This window comes from Pelophylax lessonae (assembly GCF_965119305.1).
Source record: "Pelophylax lessonae genome assembly, chromosome: 5".
Classification (NCBI taxonomy): Eukaryota; Metazoa; Chordata; class Amphibia; order Anura; family Ranidae; genus Pelophylax; species Pelophylax lessonae.
The window spans coordinates 159,823,589-159,845,353 of record NC_138772.1 but is presented as its reverse complement, the minus strand read 5'-3'; the positions used below and the strand labels follow the sequence as shown (position 1 = coordinate 159,845,353).

Sequence of the window (21,765 nt, the reverse complement as noted above, 5' to 3'; positions counted from 1 at the left end):
TAAACGGAGGAGATTGTGTGAATATTAGAGGAAGAGTGGGTCCAGTGTCCAACGGTTTAGCCAAGTGGTGGAAAACTTTGAAGGATCTTGATTCACTGTTATCTGGTGAGTTCTAAAAATAGGGGGGGTGCACAAAGTGGTGGTGGAAGTCTGGTGCTGCAGTCAGGATCCCTCACACCCTACCTGTTATAAAGGACTGTGTTTAACCCACCTACTTCAGGACCTGAAATACCCATCTTTATGTTGAAGGACTTTTGAATTAATACTTCAGTCCGTTTGGTATAGCGCTGCTAGTGTTTGATTGTATTTCTTTTGCATTTAATATCATCAGACACCTTTGTTGTTGACCATTATTGTTATAGCAGTTGCTTTGACGTAAAGTCAATATTATTTATTACTGTGCCATCTTGTATCTGTTTAAGCGCAGGGTGAGTGTATTTATGAGATTGATCATCTTAACATATTTATCACTCCTTATTGTTCACTTTAAATATCATGCCTGGGGGCCCCCTTAATGTGCCTGTAAAGTAGCGCATTTGTGCGATGTTTGTTGCCTGCTGCAGCAATACTGACATTTCTAAAGGAAAAAATGTAATTTAAACTTGCTTGCGGCTGTAATGTATTGTTGGCTCCTGGCAATACAGGTAAAAAAATTAATAAAACGGCTTGGGGTCCCCTCCCCGATCCAAACCAGGCCCTTCAGGTCTGGTATGGATTTTAAGCGTCCGGAGAAGCTCCTGCTTCTCCGGACGCTTCCCGCGCTCTGAGCTGCTTTGATTGTGACAGCTCTTTTATAGGGAGTGCAGTGCATTACTAGGTGGTACTGTAGTCCAGCTATGCTGCATGGGAATATTTTTTCAATCTCAGACCAATTAGGGAGATGTGGAGAGCCAGACGGCACACATCTCCATGTTTAATGATCCTGCCCTAGGATCAAACCAGTCAGCAGGAATGCATGCTAGAGACAGCTGCTGCATACTCTCTAACAGGATCTAAAACTGGAAATTAATGGGAAGCTGATGATAAAATGAGGCTGACTTACTAAAGGTTCTTCACACATTAATCACTTGCCGACTTGGCCATAGCCAAATGACAGCTACAGTACGGTCTGCTTATTCTGGGAGGGAGTACAATGATGTCATCCCAGAATCGTGGTTCACGTGCGCTCCCTGGGGCGCACACAAGAAAGTATCCATGAGACTCTGTGCATCACAGCTTATGGTAAAGGGACAATGACAGCGGCCCTTAAGCATGTGGTCGCTCCATCCAATAATGGAGCGATTAGTTGTCAACAAACTGGTGCATGTCTGGTTCAGTTCTCTCCTCTTCTCACATGCTGTACACAGTGATCAGTACATCATGCAAGGAGAGGGGGGAGACTGCAGCACCTCTCACCCCTGCCTGATCCGTGCCTCATTCCTTCCTTATCCATGCCTCAATTGTGCCTCATCCATGCCTCAATCATGGTTCAGCCATGCCTCAATCATACCTCAAGCATGCCTATCCGTGCTGCAATCATGGCTATCCTTGCCTCAATCATGCCCATCCCTGCCTCAATCATGCATCATCCATGCCAAAATCATGCCTCAATCATGCCCATCTGCTGCCTCATCCGTGGCTCAATCATGTGATCATCCGTGCCTCATCCATGCCACATCAGTGCTCATCTGTGCCACATCATTGCTCATCTGTGCCACATCAGTGCTTATCTGTGCCACATCTGTGCCACATCCATGCAACATCAGTGCTCATCCATGCCTCATCCATGCCACATCAGTGCTCTTCCGTGCCACATCCGTGCTCATCCATGCCACATCAGTGCTCATCTGTGCCAAATCCATGCAATGTCAGTGCTCATCCATGCCACATCAGTGCTCATCTGTGCCACATCCATGCCACATCAGTGCTCATCTGTGCTACATCAGTGCTCACCCATGCCACATCAGTGCTCACCTGTGCCACATCCATACCAAATCCATGCCACATCAGTGCTCATCATGCCACATCCATGCCACATCAGTGTTCATCCGTGCCACATCAGTGCTTATCAGTGCCCCACAGTGCCTCACAAAAGTGTAATGGATAGTCAGGGAACTAGATTTGTAATTTTATGTCCCCATAGCACCTGACGGTGCTCCCTGAATGTTGAGCCTCTGTATGTGGCCAGGCTGTGTAAAGAAGCAGAATGTATTTTGGTGTGTAATTTTTGCTATGTAAATGCTATGTGTAAGAAATATCTTATAAATAGACAACTTTGTGTAAAAAAAAATGTGTTTTCATTTTCTTTCCACATTTTCCAAAAACGTGTGGGAAAAAAATGACCAAATGTCCAAAAGACTTATTATGCCTCCTAGATTATGTGTTGGGGTATTTGCTTTCCAAAACTGGGTCATTTTGTGTGCATTTTCATTGTCCTGGTGCTCCAGGGCCTTCAAAAGTGTGATAGGTTGTCAGGAAATTATATGTGTAATTTATGCTCCTAGAATGCCTGGAGGTGCTACTTGAATGTTGGGCCTCTGTATGTGGCCAGGCTGTGCAAAAGTCTCACACATGTGGTATCCCTTTACTCAGGAGGAGTAGCAGAACGTATTTTGGGGTGTAGTTGCAAGCATGCCTATACAGTGTGTGAGAAATACCTTGGTGATATGACAATTTTGTGAAAAGAAAATCTTCAGTGTGCAAAGAATTGTGTGAAAAAATTACAACTTCAAAAAACTCACCATGCCTCTTACTAAATACCTTGGACTGTCTACTTTTCAAAAAGGGGTCATTTGGGGGTTATTTGTATTTTCCTGGCTTGTTAGTGTCTCAAGAAATTAGATACTATGAGGCTATCAGTACATCAGGGGTGATAAACTTTCAATGGTTGGCACCATAGCATGTAGACTCTGTAACCTTAACAAAGACCAAATAATAAATACTTATTTGGGTTATTTTTACCAAAAATACGTAGCAGTATATCTTTTGGCCAAAATCTATGAACAAAAATAACCAACTTTGAACAATTTTAAAACTGAAACAAAGAAAAATTCATTTTTTTTTTTACAAAATGATGGTCTTTTTTTATTAAGAAGGCAAAAAATAAAAAACCCAGTGATGGTTAAATACCACCAAAAGAGAACTCTATTTGTGTGAAAAAAAAGGACAAAAATTCCATATGGGTACAGTGTTGCATGATTGAGTAATTTTCATTCAAAATGTGAGCACACTGAAAGCTTAAAATTGGCCTGGTTAGGAAGGTGGTATAAATGCCCAGTGGGTATGTTTTTAAATTGAGTGAATATTAAGTGAATTTTCCAATAATGTGCAGATGTAAGAAATAAATAGAAATATGCTTTTCACTGAATTGGAAAAGCATGGTTTCGATTTGCGAGTTTTCTTGACTGGTATGGATTAGGCATGTTTGACAGGTTTGATAATAAACAAAGCTATGTCAGAATAAGTCATGGTGTGCACCTGGTGATATATATATATATATATATATATATACTGTACCTATATATATATATATATATATATATATATATATATATATATATTATTTTTTTTTTTTATTCAACAAAACCACTCACCCCCATGTCAGTGTGAATGCTGACTTGGGAATTACATGACTTTGTTGATAAATGAATCATCACTAGTATTAAGTTAAGGTTCAATAGCTATATTTATCAACAAAGGCATTTATCCCCATGTCAGCTTCATTAACAACAAAGTTGTCACTGTTTTTCTTCTAGAACTTTATTTGTACCTAAATAAACTCTTTAATAAAATTATTAAAGATGTTTTCAAGGAGTAATGCAAATATTAAAAAATAATTTAAGAATATTCAAAATGCCTCTTTAACCATCAGAAGCTAACCATTGAACCCCTAAAAATCACCCAAACTTCCATAACGTCATCTTCTCCATTGTCTCAGATGCATTTTACAGACAATTTCACCAAAAGGTCTCAATTTTCACCCATACCTTTTATGGTCTATATACTGTAAGCTCCAGTGGGGCTCGAATGGAAATGAATGGTTGCAATCACTCTCTAAAGTCCTACATAGTATGGTGGTAATATACTGTATGCATAAACATGCACAGTATAAATAAACTGAAAAGTAAATTATGTATAGATATTCTCTTAGTTCATTAAAGTACATATTCTATCACTTCCTTTCATATGTATGTGTATGCTTTCTGGCTACAAATACAATGCTGACCCATCTACAAATAAATGGGCTGCATTATTCAACAAAGATCACAGAGGCACTTCGACATGGATGAACGAGCCAGACCTGGAGATTGAACGGTAAATATATGATAGTTGCAGCATATTTTGTTTGACAAATGTAATGATCCTCCGGCTGCTCAGTTTGCTTTATGATACACAATAGAAGAACAGGATAGAATATAGATGGCAATAAGTATTCATTCAACTGCAAGTAAACCTGCATGCACATAATTAAACAGTCAGTGGGGACAGATGTAAATGATAGTAATTCAAGTTCAGTGAAATGTGCCTATATGTTTGGCATTTTAACTCCCTTTTATTCCCTTTCGGGGAGACATAGATTACTCATTCTGTCAGCACCCAAAGATATGAAAGTAACTTAGGAAATGCTGGAGATCAAGCCTCTGAGCCACTTACTGTATATATATATATATATATATATATATATATATATATAGAGAGAGAGAGAGAGAGAGAGAGCTATCCTATGAAATCTGTCTTACATATTTTATGCATCCGAATGTATGTGTAATGCAAAAGCACTTCTGAAAGCAAAGGTCAGTTGGTATAAGATTAAATTACTTTCGTATAGTCAATAGAAAGTGTTAGTAAATTTGTTATTTTATTTAACCTTGTCACAGGTGATGGGGAAAAAAAATCTGAAATGCTGTACCGATATGTCGAAAAAATGTCATTTATTTTCATAGTTACTGTATAAAAAGGTTGTGCATACATATCTTTATATTATCTAATAGACTGATTTATAAATGTAGAGCATTCACATATTTATGTATTGCGCTCCTAAGTACTGGCTTTAATATGTACTGTCTGGTGACACCCTCAAAATTTGCTGCAACCCCTCTTAGACTATATGTGATTTGCGGTTTCCTTTGGACTTCTAAAATATCCAATTATTCCAGTGGTTTGCTTCATCTAAGTTTCATGCTCCTTCTCTCTGATGGGTAAGGTCTGTGTCCCAGAGAAGCTTTCTGTAACCTACTAAAAGTAAGCAGTGCTGGTCTGATTGCACTTAGTCATGAAGTCTCCCAATGCAGCACAACAGCGCTAGTCATTGAGGTTGCTGAAACCCATGTTCCTTCTAGTTAGCATGGAGACTTCTTGTAAGGTTATGTTTGGATTATTGGTGATCACACAATATGCGCTCTATCACCTTTATTTTACGGCTCCATCACATCAAGTGGATCCAATCAGATTGTTAAATAAACTCATTGCATTAGCACCTGGACATGTACAGTGCCATTCAATTTCTTCTGTTGTATGATTAAACATCACCTCTGAAAGTTTAAATGGTCCATGAGACTGTAAATCTGTTCAGTGAAAAAACGTAGAAACTAGCAGCAAAAAAGGAGTACAGTTAGCAGGATCAACGCCCATTTATTGGTACCAATCAGTAATGAATTAGGGCTCCATTTTGCATTTTATGAGGAAACTGGGTGAGGATTTCTCTGGTGGGCAGAGCTAGTATCCCAAATAAGCTCCCAAATGTAGTACTCCTGTAAGATTTGGCCTTGATAAGAAAGTCTGGTAACACCTCAGAAATCCCATGACCCAGATATTTGGCAATTGTACATTATAGGCAACTTTATTCAGTATTAACTGCATTCTGAGAATATGAGAAATTGTTAAAACAAACAGGCCAACAAGTTCATTAATTACAAGTGGAATTAAAGTTTTGACATTATAACATTAACAATGTGGGCAACATTGTAGCAACGGAGTTACTGTCTCTTAATAATATTACACTCTGGAAAAATTAAGTGTGTAATCTCTTTAAGATAATTCCATTGAAGAAAGACTCCTCATAGAAAGCTTAATTGATTCAGCAGACAATATTTCAAAATAATTGTTTGGATGTATCCTCTGTATGGATAGCTGAACAGTCTTCGCTTGGCAATGCTATATAGTCTATCATAATAGCTCCTGATAAGATGAATAAATAACTGGTATATATGGCAGTTCTGTGCTGTTAAAGAGTCATGCAACTCTAGAACTCTGAGAGATTTCTTTGCAGAGAATATGTAGCACAAACAATGTAGCAACAAGCTATCCTCCTCTATGCGCATCCACCTGCTCCACTGAGCAGGAGGATGACAGGTCCATGTCGGCTCTGCTTTGCAGAGCTGACACGGACATAGCCCCACTGTTCTCTATGGGGTAGTCTGACCACCTGTCTATTTCCATCTGACTGTCAAATGATCCGATCCGCCAGATGGATGGGGAATGGTTTCCCCATCCGCCTGTTTTTATCAGACAGGATCGGATCAAATGCCAACGGGTGTCAGCGGGCTGATCCGATCAGGTCTGCCTAAAAACTGACAGGTGGACCTGATTGGACCGCTCGTTTGAAACCAGCCTTAGGCAAACAGATGAAATAGGTGGAATACACTTCTCTAGGCACTGAATCTTGCTGAAGGTTCTCACAGGATGCCCCCCCCCCCCCAAAGTTTTTCTCAGCTGCCCCCTTCCAGAAAGTTGTCTCTCTGAGTTCCATCCTTCCAGACTGTGTTGCAAAATTTTCCCCTTTCTGAACCCTCTAGTTCAGGGCACATGCTGGTATTGAGTAGTGATGTCGCGAACATAAAATTCGCCGTTCGCGAACGGCGAACGCGAACATCGGCGAATGTTTGCGAACCGGCGAACATTGCGAAACCGCCATAGACTTTAATAGGCAGGCGAATTTTAAAACCCACAGGGACTCTTTCTGGCCACAATAGTAATGGAAATGTTGTTTCAAAGGGACAAACACCTGGACTGTGGCATGCCGGAGGGGGATCCATGGCAAAACTCCCATGCAAAATTACGTAGTTGACGCAGAGTCGGGTTTTATTCCATAAAGGGCATAAATCACCTAACATTCCTAAATTGTTTGGAATAACATGCTTTAAAACATCCAGTGTGTGTATACGATCAGGTATGATGTTGTATCGATCAGGTAGTGTAAGGGTTACGCCCGCTTCACAGTGACAGACCAAACTCCCCGTTTAACGCACCGCAAACAACCGCAAACAGACCAGAACCGACCAAAATGGGACAGGAACTGGGCTTTAAGGGTTAGGGTTAGGTTTAGTGTTAGGGGCTAGGGTTAGGGTTACGGTGAGATACTTAGGGTTAGAGTTAGTAACCCTACCCCTACGCCTCTAACCCTAACCGTCTAACCCTAAGCACTAAAAATAACCCTAACCCTAGCCCTAACCCTAACTCTAACCCTAGCCCTAACCCTAATTCTAATTTTTTTGATGGTTCTGGACATGCTACAGAGCTGAAACTTCACAGGTACACTTTTTAGACCCCCAGACACTGAATCACACAAAAAAAGTTCTTAAAAATTGTAATTTTTTGATAGAGAGCCAATTATTGGAAAAATTAAAAAAATAAAAAAAATTCTTTGGATTTAGCGTCTGGGGGGTCTAAAAAGTGTACCTGTGAAGTTTCAGCTCTGCAGCATGTCCGGAACCAGAAAAAATTACGAATTAGTGTTAGGGCTAGGGTTAGGCTTAGGGTTAGGGCTAGGGTTAGGGTTAGGGTTAGGGCTAGGGTTAGGTTTAGGGTTAGGGTTATTTTTATGGCTAGGCTTAGAGGGTTAGGGTTAAGGTTAGAGGGTTAGGGTTATGGTTAGAGGGGTAGGGTTAGGTTTAGTGTTAGGGGCTAGGGTTAGGGTTACGGTGAGATACTTAGGGTTAGAGTTAGTAGCCATACCCCTACCCCTCTAACTCTAACCCTCTAACCCTAAGCACTAAAAATAACCCTAACCTTAGCCCTGACCCTAACCCTAGCTCTAACCCTAACCCTAACCCTAGCCCTAACCCTAATTCTATTTTTTTTCTGGTTCTGGACATGCTACAGAGCTGAAACTTCACAGGTACACTTTTTAGACCCCCCCAGACACTAAATCACACAAAAAAAGTTATTAAAAATTGTCCTTTTTGATAGAGAGCCAATGATTGGAAAAATTAAAAAAAAAATAAAAAGAAAAAATTTCTTTGGATTTAGCATCTGGGGGTCTAAAAAGTGTACCTGTGAAGTTTCAGCTCTGTAGCATGTCCGGAACCAGAAAAAATTACGAATTAGGGTTAGGACTAGGGTTAGGCTTAGGGCTAGGGTTAGGGTTAGGGCTAGGGTTAGGTTTAGGGTTAGGGTTATTTTTATGGCTAGGCTTAGAGGGTTAGGGTTAAGGTTAGAGGGTTAGGGTTATGGTTAGGTTTAGTGTTAGGGGCTAGGGTTAGGGTTACGGTGAGATACGTAGGGTTAGAGTTAGTAGCCCTACCCCTACCCCTCTAACTCTAACCCTCTAACCCTAAGCACTAACCCTAACCCTAACCCTAGCCCTAACCCTAATTCTATTTTTTTTCTGGTTCTGGACATGCTACAGAGCTGAAACTTCACAGGTACACTTTTTAGACCCCCCCCCCCCCAGACAATAAATCCAAAGAATTTTTTTTTTTTTTAAGTTTTTTTTTTTTTAATTTTTCCAATAATTGGCTCTCTTTCAAAAATGACAATTTTTAAGAACTTTTTTGTGTTATTTAGTGTCTAGGGGGTCTAAAAAGTGCACCTGTAAAGTTTCAGCTCTGTAGCATGTCCAGAACCAGAAAAAAAGATCATTTTTCAGTAGAGCAGGGATGGTGGGAACCCCGTTTACACCTATATGATCTTTTTTTTCTGGTTCTGGACATGCTACAGAGCTGAAACTTCACAGGTAAGCTTTTTAGACCCCCCCAGACACTAATCCAAAAAAAGTCATGCCTGCCACCGTATATATCAGTGGTGGGTTGGGCAGCGGCACTGCAGTGGGCACAGTACACTCTGTGGACCTAACAGTCACTGGCAGCCCAGGCAACTGCAATAATAAAAATGTATTATTTTTTTTTCAATTTGCAACAAGATGCTGTGCCACCGTATATATATCAGTGGTGGGCAGTGCACTGCAGTGGGTACAGTGCACTCTGTGGACCTGACACAGCACTCACTGCAATTATGACAGAGGAAAAAAAAAATATTTTTTAAAATGCAAGGTACTGTGCCTGTGCCACCCGAAATGAGTGTGGTGTGCACACAGTACAGTCTGTGGTGGGTCTGTGGCCTCTCACACACAGCGGGCAGGCAATTGCAGTGTACAATAGATATATATATATATATATATATATATATATATATATATAAAAAGAAAAAACTCAATTACCAGCCCTTAAAAGGGCTTCTGGGGACACTAGATATATATATATATATATATATATATATATATATATATATATACATATATATATATATAAATAAAAAAAAATACTCAATTACCAGCCCTTAAAAGGGCTTTTGGGGACACTAGATATATATATATATATATATGTATATATATAAAAAGAAAAAACTCAATTACCAGCCCTTAAAAGGGCTTTTGGGGACACTATATATATATATATATATATATATATATATATATATATATATATATATATATATATAAAAAAAATACACAAATACCAGCCCTTAGAAGGGCTTTTTGGGGTGCTGTCAGAATGCTGTCCTTACAGCAGTAGTGGACCAAGAACACTGACTAGCAAGACCAGGAACACTGACTAACAACTGTCCCTAGCTATTAACAGCAGCAGCAGCAGCAACACTCTCCCTGCTCTCACTAACACACTGCTTCAGAATGATCTAAGATGGATGCTGCCCTTGCTTATTTATAGGAGGTGGGAGGGTGTGGGAGGGAGGTATGCTGATTGGCTGGAAATGTGCCTGCTGACTGTGAAGTTCAGGGTCAAAGTTTGCCTCAATGATGTATTATAGGGGGCGGACCGAACATCGCATATGTTCGCCCGCAGCGGCGAACGCGAACATGCTAAGTTCGCCGGGAACTGTCCGCCGGCGAACAGTTTGGTACACCTCTAGTATTGAGTTAAGGGAAAGGGTAAGGGAGTGCTTAGCATTTAAAAGTCAAACACTGAAGCACAGTGCAAGTCTTATTGGTGGAAAAAAGGTGAAAGGATTGTGGCTAACAATTGGAAATGTGAACTCTGTTTGGTGTGCTTAGCATTTTCCTTCACAAGCATGTGGGTTAATTAATCTCTCTCCTTTTTCTGTCATAATGTGCTCAAATTGGCCCTTGTGATTGTACACATGGATGCATATTCTGATGCCCCTTTTACTCAAGTACTGTGATATTTATATCAAATATTTAGAAATTAACTTCCCTCATCGCTCAGGGTCCAACTCCTAAGCACCAGTTATATTTTTCTATTGGTGGGTGTGTTAACCTTTCTTTGGCTTTGTTTTTTTTTCATTATGCATCCATCTAGACTGGACACTGTAGTTATATTGAACTAATTGAGAAATTCTTTATGTTTGCTTTGATCCTTAGTTTTTAGCTTCCTGCTATCTGGATCTTGTTTGCTTCTATACCTGTCACAGTGAGGGATTGAGGGGCTCTGGTGGGACCTGTGACCAGGTATAGCCATTTCTTCACTTCTTAGTGAGTTTTGATCCCTTAGCTCAGTGATGTTATTTGTGATGCATAACAACTTATTTTTCATACTGTCATAACTTCTTGCTATTGTTTTTTTTTTATTTATTTATTTATTTATTTTTTATAGACATTGTGACCTCCACACCTCCCAAGGAAGCAGCTTTGTGCAGTGAAATACGTAGAGGAGCTACAAATGTGGAATAGTTGGCTATGCATTTACATGCATCTTTCTGATATTATTCATTTGTTGAGAAATTGTCTAAATTCAAAGTTGGTTTGAATAGCTGTATAATACATTGACTTGTATAAAATAGTGATAAGTGTCGCTAATCACAAGAAATTGTCCTTTATATCAGATCTAAGTGATGAAAAATTACAATCTCAGGTGTCATCCATGATATCTTCCCTCACCATATAGCTGATAAACAAACTCACTGGAACCCATTGCTGTCTAAATTATAGGACAGCAACAATACCTCTAGCTGCTTGTGTTCTTCCTTTCTGGATATTAATGTTAATCGATAAGATGTGGTAGATCCCCCAATCTTGATGATGAGGCCATCAAGAGAACTCTCAACCGATCAGGCAAGAAAATGACCAAACGCAAGAGAAAGTACACATAGTGTAGTAGTGTAGTATACTACACTATAAGTCCTTTCTCTTGCGTTTGGTGATTTTCCTGTCTGATCGGTTGAGAGTTTCCTGATGGCCTCATTATAAAGATTGGGAGATCTGCTACATCTTTTTGATTAACATTAATATCCAGAGAGGAAGAACACAAGCAGCTAGAGGCTTGTCTTGTTGCTGTCCTATAATTTAGACAGTAGCGGGTTCCAGTGAGTTTGTTTATCAGCTATATGGTGGAGGCAAGATATCACAGGTGACATCTGAGACTGTCATTTTTCTGCACTTAGATCTGATATAAAGGACACTTTCTTGTGATTAAGGACACGTATCACTATTTTTTACACTTCAATGTATCATTTAAAAAAATAGATTTAATTTTATATAATTTTCGATTGCACTTACAGCGCTGCAATATTTATTTATGTTGTTCTTATGAGTGTTGGTATTTTTACACTGATTGCAGGCAGCCATTAATTGACCAATTGAGCGCTGACATCACACTATTTTTATTGTATAGCTGTCTGTTCATATTGCATGGGATAAGTCATACAACTATATGGGAGTCTTTTGAGGAGGCGGAATATGTGTATATGTTTTTAATCAAATCTTTTTATAATAAAAATTATATTTTTATAATACTCAGAATTATTGGTAATGTTATGGAGTCATTAGTATGGGGGGGGGGGGGTTACAGAGAAAGTAGCTTTTTTCTTCATCATACACATTCTTTTGCTCTTTGAATGCTCTAGTTTTGAAAAATCCCTTTAACAAAGTTCAAGCTTTGCCCCATGATTGCTCCATGATTCTTAAGTCAAATTAAAAGTTCAACAGAGGAGGCAAGACTGCTGCCATTGTTATCAGTACACAAGGGGTATATGGGTGACCATGAATGACTCGAATGACTCAATCTAGTGGCATAAACACAAAACTGAAATAATGAAGACAATTTTTTTTATCAGTTTTCATTACATAACTGATGGCACTTGTGAGATGTACATATCTTTATGTATTTTTTTTCATTATTGTTTTCATTCTTTCAATTTCAATTGTCCAGGTTTGTGATTACTTATATAGAAGACAAAGTCATACTTGCCTGCAATCAGTTTTTATTATATAGTATAGCATTTGTGCTAATAGCAATTAATTATGTTACATAATCCAAATGTTTTATATACAACAAAGATTCAGTACGTGTACCAACAAAACATCACAGGTTTGTCTATAATCATGGTGTTTTGTAAACTATATTGGTTGAGCACCACGAAATACACATACCACACTAACTAAGCCTGTATAAATAACATACTGTACTGTTTAGCATTTCTAAAATCAGTATAAACTTAATTCAAAATGGATTGATGTTCATTCAAATTATATGAGAAAATCATATTTTAAGGAAATATTTTACATACCTTTGCATTGATTTGTGTTTTTGTCAAGAATTGCCTTAGTTGATACAATTTTTCCATAACTGAAAAGAAAATGAAATTATTGTTAACCTGAATTTTACAAATACTTTTAAACATTCTATCTATGTCATGCAAAAAATAGCATGTAGTTGAATAGACACAACATATAGCTGAACATCTATTATATTTTATGTATGTTTCAGCAGCAATCTCTTCAATGTTTACAGTCTTACGTCTTTGCATGAATTAACCATCTTTTAAGAAACCCATTATTTATAGGATTCAGTACAACCGGCTTATTGCCACACACTCATTGTAATGATGGTCCTTTAGAAATTTCCCAACACGCACTAAAAACTTCTGAACAATTGCAATTTTCAGTTAGCAATATGTATCATATCTTTTTTTTCTTTTTCAGTTGAAGATGATGTACAAAAGTATGATGTGTAAAAGCCATAATGAAACATTTAGCTACAACATTTAACACATGTGTGTTTGAATTAAATGATACATTACATTTCAGCTTTTCAGATTGTAATATTATTGCCAAACGTTTCTAATGTTGTACTATAGTCCTTCTTTGTTTTGTTTCATCTGTGTTGATTTACAACATCCAAACCACTTTTGGTGTGGCTAAACTATACCTGATGTTCCTGTTCCACCTTTAAACTAGTGATTCTAACTTAAAAAAATAAAGAAATCATAGTTTTCTTCTGCAGTCAATCTACTGAGTCAATTAGAGTAAATGTGAGCATGTTAAAAGGCATTTAACCACTTAAGCCACGGACGAATTTACCCCCTTCTTGACCAGGCCCTATTTTGCGAATTCGGCACTGCGTGACTTTAACGGACAATTGCATGGTCGTGCGCCGCTGTACCCATATGAAATTGACGTCCTTTTTTTCCCACAAACCGAGCTTTCTTTTGGTGGTATCGATCACCTGTGCAATTTTTACTTTTTGCGCTATAAACAAAAAAGTGCGACAATTTTGAAAAAATAACAATATTTTTCACATTATATGAAATTCCCCCCAAAAAAATTAAAAAGTCAAAATTTTTAACATTTTAGGCCAATTTGTTTTCTGCTACATATGTTTGGTAAAAAAAATTGCAAGTATTTTGATTGGTTTGCGCAAAAGTTATTGCGTTTACTAACAAAGGGAAAGATTTCTGTCATTTATGGTGTTTTTTTTTTTAACGAGTAATGGCCGCGATCTACGATTTTTTTGCGGGACTGCGACATTGCGGCAGACAGATCGGACCCTTGACTGACATTTTTGACACTTTTGGGGTTACCAGTGACATTACCACAGTAATCAGTGCTATACATATGCACTGTTACTGTAAAAATGACACTGGCAGGGAAGGGGTTAACTTTATTAGTGATGCAGGGGTTAAGTGTGTCCCTAGGGATGTGCTTCTAACTGTAAAGGGGTGTGGCTAGTAATGTAAGCACAGAGACATACGATCCTACATAGCAGGATCGTATGATCTCTGTTCTTACATCAGGGAGACTGACAGGCGGCTTTGTTTACATTAGCCGCCTGCCTTTCTCCCTTCACAGCGGACGATCGCGAGTGACCGGCGGACATCGGGTCCACCGGTCACACGCGCGGACTTCTTAGTGAACCCCCTAGAGGCTCACAGGCTAGCGACGTAGTCCTTCGTCACTTTGCCTGTACGGGGCAAGTGGTTAAAAGAAGAAATTTGTTTGTACTATTTAAAGCATTTAAATGGCATAAAAAATATGCTACATTTCCAGCAAAGATTTGTTGGTGTGTTTTAGATTGATGCATATGTATCTTATTGCAATATAGAAACAAATATAGTTTTTAAACGGTTTAAGGTCTAATTTGAAAATCGTAATTAAATAATTTGAGAAGTTGTGGATAAAGTGAACTTCTATTTCCTTAAAAAATGTCCTGCCTGATAGCAAAAAAAGCCAACTCAGTGTCCATCCCTAATTTACTGTCACCCTGTTGCTGCTGTTTGATTTTATTTTACTTAATGGCTAAGCCCTGTTATTAGTTATTTCACTACCAAATGCCTTAGAGGCAAGTAAGGGCCCTTTTAGTTATTAAGTAAAGGACATCCTTATAACAAAATAAAGTTAAGTTAAAAATGGGCAAAGAAAATACTTTTCTCACTATAGAAATTACAGAAGGAAGGATCTTTTGGTTTCTGTTTTTAGACACAATCTTTAAAAACTCTGAAAATAAAGTACATGATTACTTTAAACTATTGCCAAGGATACCAAGAGCAGGTATCCATCAGCAGAGATAACCATAACCAGGTCTGTGTAGCTGTACTAAGGAAACTAAAACCACACTATACAGGATATATGATTTAGGCAAGTTTATTAACAATGAAACAAAATACATCCAAACATCAGAATACAATCCAAACATGACAAGATAAATGAACCATAAACCAATTGACAAAATACATAACTAGCAACGTAACTAAGTGATGAAAAAATCTAAATAGCAAACTAACTATAATACAATATATACAAACAAAAGGGGAGCACCGATCAGCAGGGTAAAACTGGAGGTGGAAGAAACAGTAAGGAAGGCAAATCAGGACTGGTTATCAAGAATGAGGTGGCACAGTACAAGGTACAGATATAGGACATGAGCAGGATGAGGATCTAGGCTCAGTATAAGTCAGCAAGCATTATCTGGCTATCAGGCAAAACAATGGAGCAACAGGGAAATGTAGAGGAGGGATGAAATACCCTCCCAACAGCCAGCATTAGGTAGAGACTGACTAGTGGGATCTGCTGGCTGCTGAGAGACACCTGCTGGTGGACAATGTAACTACGACCCTCTGCTCTGGGAACCACAGTGTCACAAGCAAGGCCGGGTCCTGACAACTATATCTAAAGCAAAACCTGAAATCTCTGCCTGGTCTTTATTGCTCCTTACTTAGGGAAATAATCCTCTCTATTAGTCTTGGTGATCATTGTCACCAGGAGGGAAAGTAATGGAAATTCTAGAATTTTACAATTGCTACTGGAACAGGAAGAGATGGGAAATCTTCCAATGGGAACACCTGTTCTGGTGACAACTGTCTAAGTTTGGATTTCATCTATCTTTGGAGAGATTAAGTTTGACTTCTTATTGAGTTTCTTGGACAAGAAGCTAAGGAAAAGCAATGTAACAACGAAAGGCAAAAAAATGACTGGCGTTTTGCACATTTTACTTTAGACATACTTTAAGGATCACCAAGCTGGTGCATCCACCAAAAACCACATAAAATGTACCACATCAAAACATGTTGCAGAAATACCGTGTACCATCTGTATCTTCTGCGACAGAAATCGTCCTGTAATTTAGACAATGGAATACTTTGGTAATACATTTCTAGGGAATTTCTTTCTTTGGCAGCAGAGGTTACAGATGATCATAAGGACAGAGTGGAGTGAATTCAATTTTGTTAATGAAGTGGTAGAAAACAAAATCTAAAAGGAAAATTTTGCTACAAGGCTTCAAAGAGGTAAAAGACAGTGGATAAGGCCCCTTTCATATGAACGGTTAGATTTCAGCTTTTAGCTGTGGAAAGAGGAACTTATTTACCGCAGCTAAATGCAGACAATGCATCCCTATGGCCCCATTCACACAACGTTTTCATAACATACAGTTTTGTGCATTTAGGAAAAATAAAGTTGACAGCATCCAGGAGCGATGTACCGCAGCTATCTGTATATAAACGCAGTACAAAGAAAAATAGGTAAACAGTTGCTATACAAAAGGCAAGAGTTTACTACCGCAGCTAAACGCAAGCCGCATGTAAACGCACGTAATTGCACATAATCACAATGTAAAAATGTGAATAATCTTTGTGCCAGGAGTGAGGGAATTTCAAAATAACAAAACATGCTTTTACCAGCAGCACAACAACCGCCAGTGTGAAAGGGGCCTAAAAATACAACCTAAATACCATTATTACTGGGTTATAACCCAACAGTCACAAAGCTGAATATGTTCACCAGTTATCAGTTACAAATTAAAAATGTAAACATCCAGTTACTGAGAGATCCCTTGGCTATCCTTGCAACTCTCAAGTGTCCCATGAAATGCACACATTCTCTGAGCTATAACTTATCATAATAAGTAAAAAATCAAAAGTATTGCTTTTTAATGTCTAACAAGAAAAACCTTATACTGCAGATGTTCAAAGCATTATCCTCCCTTTATCATGTAGGTGAGCTTACTATCTAAAATGTAATTTAAACTTTTTGAAATCGTGTTTTTTAATATTAATTTTTCTACAAATAAAAAACAAAACTATTATCAGACTCCTGGCAGAATTTTTATTGTTGGTTCATTTGTATAAATCTGTTTGACTTGAAATATTTTGACATAAAAATAAACTGACTGAACCTACTAACAGAACTGTTCATGCCAATAAGATATATTCAGACATGTGCATGGGCAGACATCCAAAGAATACATGTGGTAATTAGCTGTTACTCCAGTCTCAGTCAATGAACACATAAAAGGTAGTTGTATTTAAGTGATCTCGGGTGACATTGCTGAAAAGAAAACTTCATCATAAGTTACATTAAAGACTTTAAAGGGTTTTATATTCCTTCAATTAGTCCTATTTTAAGTATATACTTATTTGAATGTGCAGCTATATGTTTACACCTCTTGGCTATAAATCTTGGCATGTTGTCAAGCAATGTGGATTCATTGCCAAAATGTTTAAGATTTAAAGTATGCTTATTTTAACAAATGTTCTATTTATTAGATATTATCTTTATGTTTTATTGAATATTCTAATGGGACAGCCTAAGGGGTTTAGATTATTTATATTGCTGGAATTTAGTTCACATTTTTTGCTTGCATACAACGTGTTAGCATAGCTCTTAGTGTAACCTTACACTTACTCTTTATACTAAGTACCGTCTGTTGCCTGAACTCAAAAGTCTTCGCACTGCTTTGTCTCTAAATGCTTCCATTTTGGGTTGTTGATATCGAATAAAAGATTTCCATTTTGAATGGAAATACTTACGAAGATTGTGACCACCATTGTATCAACATGGAGGGTTCCCCAGGTTTTATAAAGACTGAAAATGACAAATTTTATCTGAATCAGCAGTTACTACAACTGTTATAAGCTTAAAAGATAAAGTGACAGTTTCTTAGAGAATAATGTATCTAAATTAGAGATCGACCGGTTATCAGCAAAGCCGATACATTGAGGGCCGATCTGCACTTTCCCCGATATATCGGAATCGACCACCAAGGTGGCCGATATTACCAATATTTTGGAAAGTTCTTGTATCGGAGTGATGCCTGCAGCTAGAGGCATCACCCCGGTACCAGCGTCCATAGCCGACGGTTGGCTGTCTTGCAATGACAACCGATGTGGCTGAGAAGCCACTCATCTGTCATGACAAGGAGTGGGAGGGGACGTTCCCCCCCCCCTCCACCAGCCACCTTCCGTGGCTCACCCGTCCCACTGGGAGACCCGGGCAACCAGGCTGCACAGCCGCTGAAAACCCGATCAAAGCCTCTGAGCGGGTCTCCATGCAAAAACCCGGAAGTGATGTCATGACATCACTTCTCGGTACTGGCGCCAGATTAAAAAAGAATTACAGCACTCAAAACAGCCAAACTTGGCATTTTGAATGCTTTTAAGTGCAGAGGAGGGGTTTGGGGTCTTTTAGATCCACAGATCCCTCCATAAGAGTACCTGTCAAATAAAAAAAAAAAATTGTAAATGTACGAAAATATTGGCCGATACCGATATGCATTGGCCAAAATATCGGTATCGGCAACGAAAAAACGATATTGGTCGATCACTAATCTAAATGGTAAAATGCTTTTCTCACTCAGCAGTCCAGTAATGTGAAAAGCAGTAAGTCATTGTACAGACCCACAACCAGGATACTAACACAGGCTTCCAGGCTTTCTTGCCCATAATAATCATGTATATTATTATTATTATTATACAGGATTTATATAGCGCCAACAGTTTGCGCAGTGCTTAACAAAATGAGGGCAGACATTACAGTTACACTACAATTTGGAACAAAAGGAATCAGAGGGCCCTGCTCGTTAGAGCTTACAATCTAAAAATGTCCTGGACCTGGTGACAGCCCCCCTTTAAGTCAGATTTAGACTGAATGGACAAGGGCAGATTGAGACAAACCACCATGGCACAGCAGATCAATGTCCCAGCTAACTATGGAGCTTGTTATTCTTCCCTACAATGGTTCTAAAAAAAAATTATATTCTTCCCCACACCCATACTTGAGGTCCCATCCTCAAACCTTCAATACTATATCATAATACTGAGCTCACAAGAAACTCCTCTCAGATAGACAAATTATAGATCCAATCCAGGCCTTAATGTCAAAATATATAAAGATATTATTCCATGTTTTTTTTTGTAATGATGTTTTGATGAAAAATATAGTGAATTTTATACTACACTGATATGGCACTATTTGTTTTCTCTTTAATACTGGAACTTGTTGTATTTAAATAAAGAATGAAATAAAACAATGAAACAGAAATTCCCTATAAGACTTGTTAAAATAAACCATGTAGTATAGGTAGTGTATGTCAGTATAGGCTTTCTGAATGGCTGCTGAATTAATAAATGTTAAATTACATTTCCATAGCATATCCTCACAAGTTAGACGTCATTATTAGGTATTACAGCAAATTCATAATTTATGATCCCCATTTCCCATTTCTTCTATTATCACTTTCTATTTTTTATGTAATCAACACTTCTTCAACTGATATATTGATTGAGGACCAAATACAAAAAAATCCTCTGTAATAATGCAATAAAATAATGCATAATTATTTTGTCATCAAGCAATTCATTTTTTTATTAGGATCCTGAAATATCTTTTCAGTATAATTGAAATTCACCATTAGCCAATATAGAATCACTGTGTTTTAAGCCCATTGATGTAAAAATCATGAACCAAAATCAAACAAAGGAATATTTTTTAAATTAATAGGGCCCCAATATAGGTAAATACTATAGTAACATGTAGGGTGGGGAAAGGCTAAAACCCTATCAGGCTTTTATTGCTGTCTGTGTTCCCACTGGGAATATTCATTCTTTCTAAGTGTGTTGGAACTAAAGTGAGGGAAAATCTTAAAATCTTAGCCATGAGAACAGGAAGAGGGGAAATCTTCCAATGGGGAAACTTGCACTGATGATAACTAGAGAGGTTCCCACACTGTGGAAACATTTCTTGTCAATTCCTTTAGTGTCTACAGGACAAGTGAACGTGAAGTGAAACCACATGGTTGGGAAACAGGTGAAAAAGGTGTGACCTATAATTTTTGGATTTAGAAAAAAGTGTATTGAAGGGCTAAGCACCTCTATCCTAACTGGCAGACACACCAACAATGCTTTATTGGAATGTTCAGGTTCCAAGAAGCAAACATTTATGAGCTGCGCCCCCAATGCATTGGACTCTGTAGCTGTTTCTACTTATTTTAACCATTTTCCTATTTCACTGACTACCAACTTAAATACGCATGTGTCTTTAAATTGTACCCGCTTCAATAATACAAGGCAAGCTGTTATCTGTATGTAACGACTTAATACTCATAGCTTGTGATGGGTTAAACAACCCCCCCCCCCCCTGCTCGCACCAGAACTCCCGAACATGGAAAAAAATTGTACCCAAGCCGCGAACCCTATTAAAGTCTATGGGACCCAAACCTGAAAAAAGAAAAGATCCCATTTTGAAAGCTTATATGCAAGTTATTGGCCATAAAAAGGGTATGGGGACCTGGGTCCTGCACTGGGGGACATGTAACAATACAAAAAATGTTTTTGTTTTTTTTAATGATTTTTAAAAGATTCATGCTTGAATGATGCTTAAAGTGAAACAATAAAAATGAAAAATTCCTTTAAATATAGTGCTGGGGGGGGGGGGGGGTGTGGTCCTCTTAGTCAGCTTGTAAAGTGGTATATCTGTACCATTTTTAAAACCTGTTGCAGAAAAACTGACATATACAAAGAAAAAAATTACATTTAAGTTGCCGGCAATACAATACCATTGCCGGCAATACAGAAATGTTAAAAAAACAATGTGGGGCAGAGCCCCCCGCCATGAAGCAGCCCCACATGTCTAGGGCATGTGGCTTGGTATGGTTCAGGAGGGGGGCGCTCACTCTTCCCCCCCTTTCTTGGCCTGCCAGGCTACATGCTTGAATAGGGGTTTGGTATAGATTTTAAAGGGAGACCCCACAATTTTTTTTTTCAATTTTGGTGTGGGGTTCCCCTTGAAATATATACCAGACTCAAAGGGCCTGGCATGGATTGGGGGGACCCCAATGCCATTTGTTTTCATATTTTTCTATTGCTGGCGAGGTTTTTTTTTCATTCAGCTGTCAGCGGGGAAGCTGATTACTCATTCATTATTAAGGTCGCAGCAGCTGGCTTCCTGGCCCGCTCCTTAACAACCAGCTATTTACTGTGCCCTGATTGGCCTGACTTTGCCCAATCAGGGCATAGAATTCACTGTGCAGTGTGCAGTGCATTGTTGGGATCTGGACAGATGAACATCCCACCTAGCACACCCTCAAATTTGGGCTTTGCCGAATGGGCAAACAGGCAATGTTTGGGCCACACTTATGCTCGGTCCGAACTGCTTGCCCAACACTTCACTGCTGCGGCGCTGGGTGATGACATCCTTGACTCCGGGCACCAGGCAGGGAGGAGGAGGAAGAGGCAAGCGTCTAAGGTTGGCCCTGTCACTATAGCAACATGTTTTGCGCTCCTGCACCTTGTCAAGCTTGATGACATCATTACCCAGCGCCATAACAGCCTGACAGTGACCGGAGCATCCCACGGCCAGGGTACGCGATATCTGACATCCATCCCTGTCACCTGGCTCTTCAGGTGGATTACTTCTCCCTCTTTAAGCGGCATACATCTCCCCCTCACCGGAGAGAGCCATCCCCTGCCTGCTTTACACACCATAGCCCCAGTGCAGATTCCATCGCGAAGGATGGAGTGAGGCTTCCTTTCCAAAGGAACTCT

The 21,765-nt window shown here is 38.7% G+C and overlaps 1 protein-coding gene across 2 annotated transcripts in view; it reads right to left on the bottom strand.

Moving 5' to 3' along the window:
* RBMS3 (RNA binding motif single stranded interacting protein 3) overlaps positions 1-21,765 on the bottom strand; it is an 882,638-nt gene that overhangs the window by 519,802 nt on the left and 341,071 nt on the right. For both annotated transcript variants that reach the window (XM_082258270.1, XM_082258271.1), the window contains exon 3: positions 12,739-12,797. In XM_082258270.1, coding sequence (XP_082114396.1) covers positions 12,739-12,797 — 59 coding nt within the window. The remainder of the gene's footprint in view (positions 1-12,738; positions 12,798-21,765) is intronic.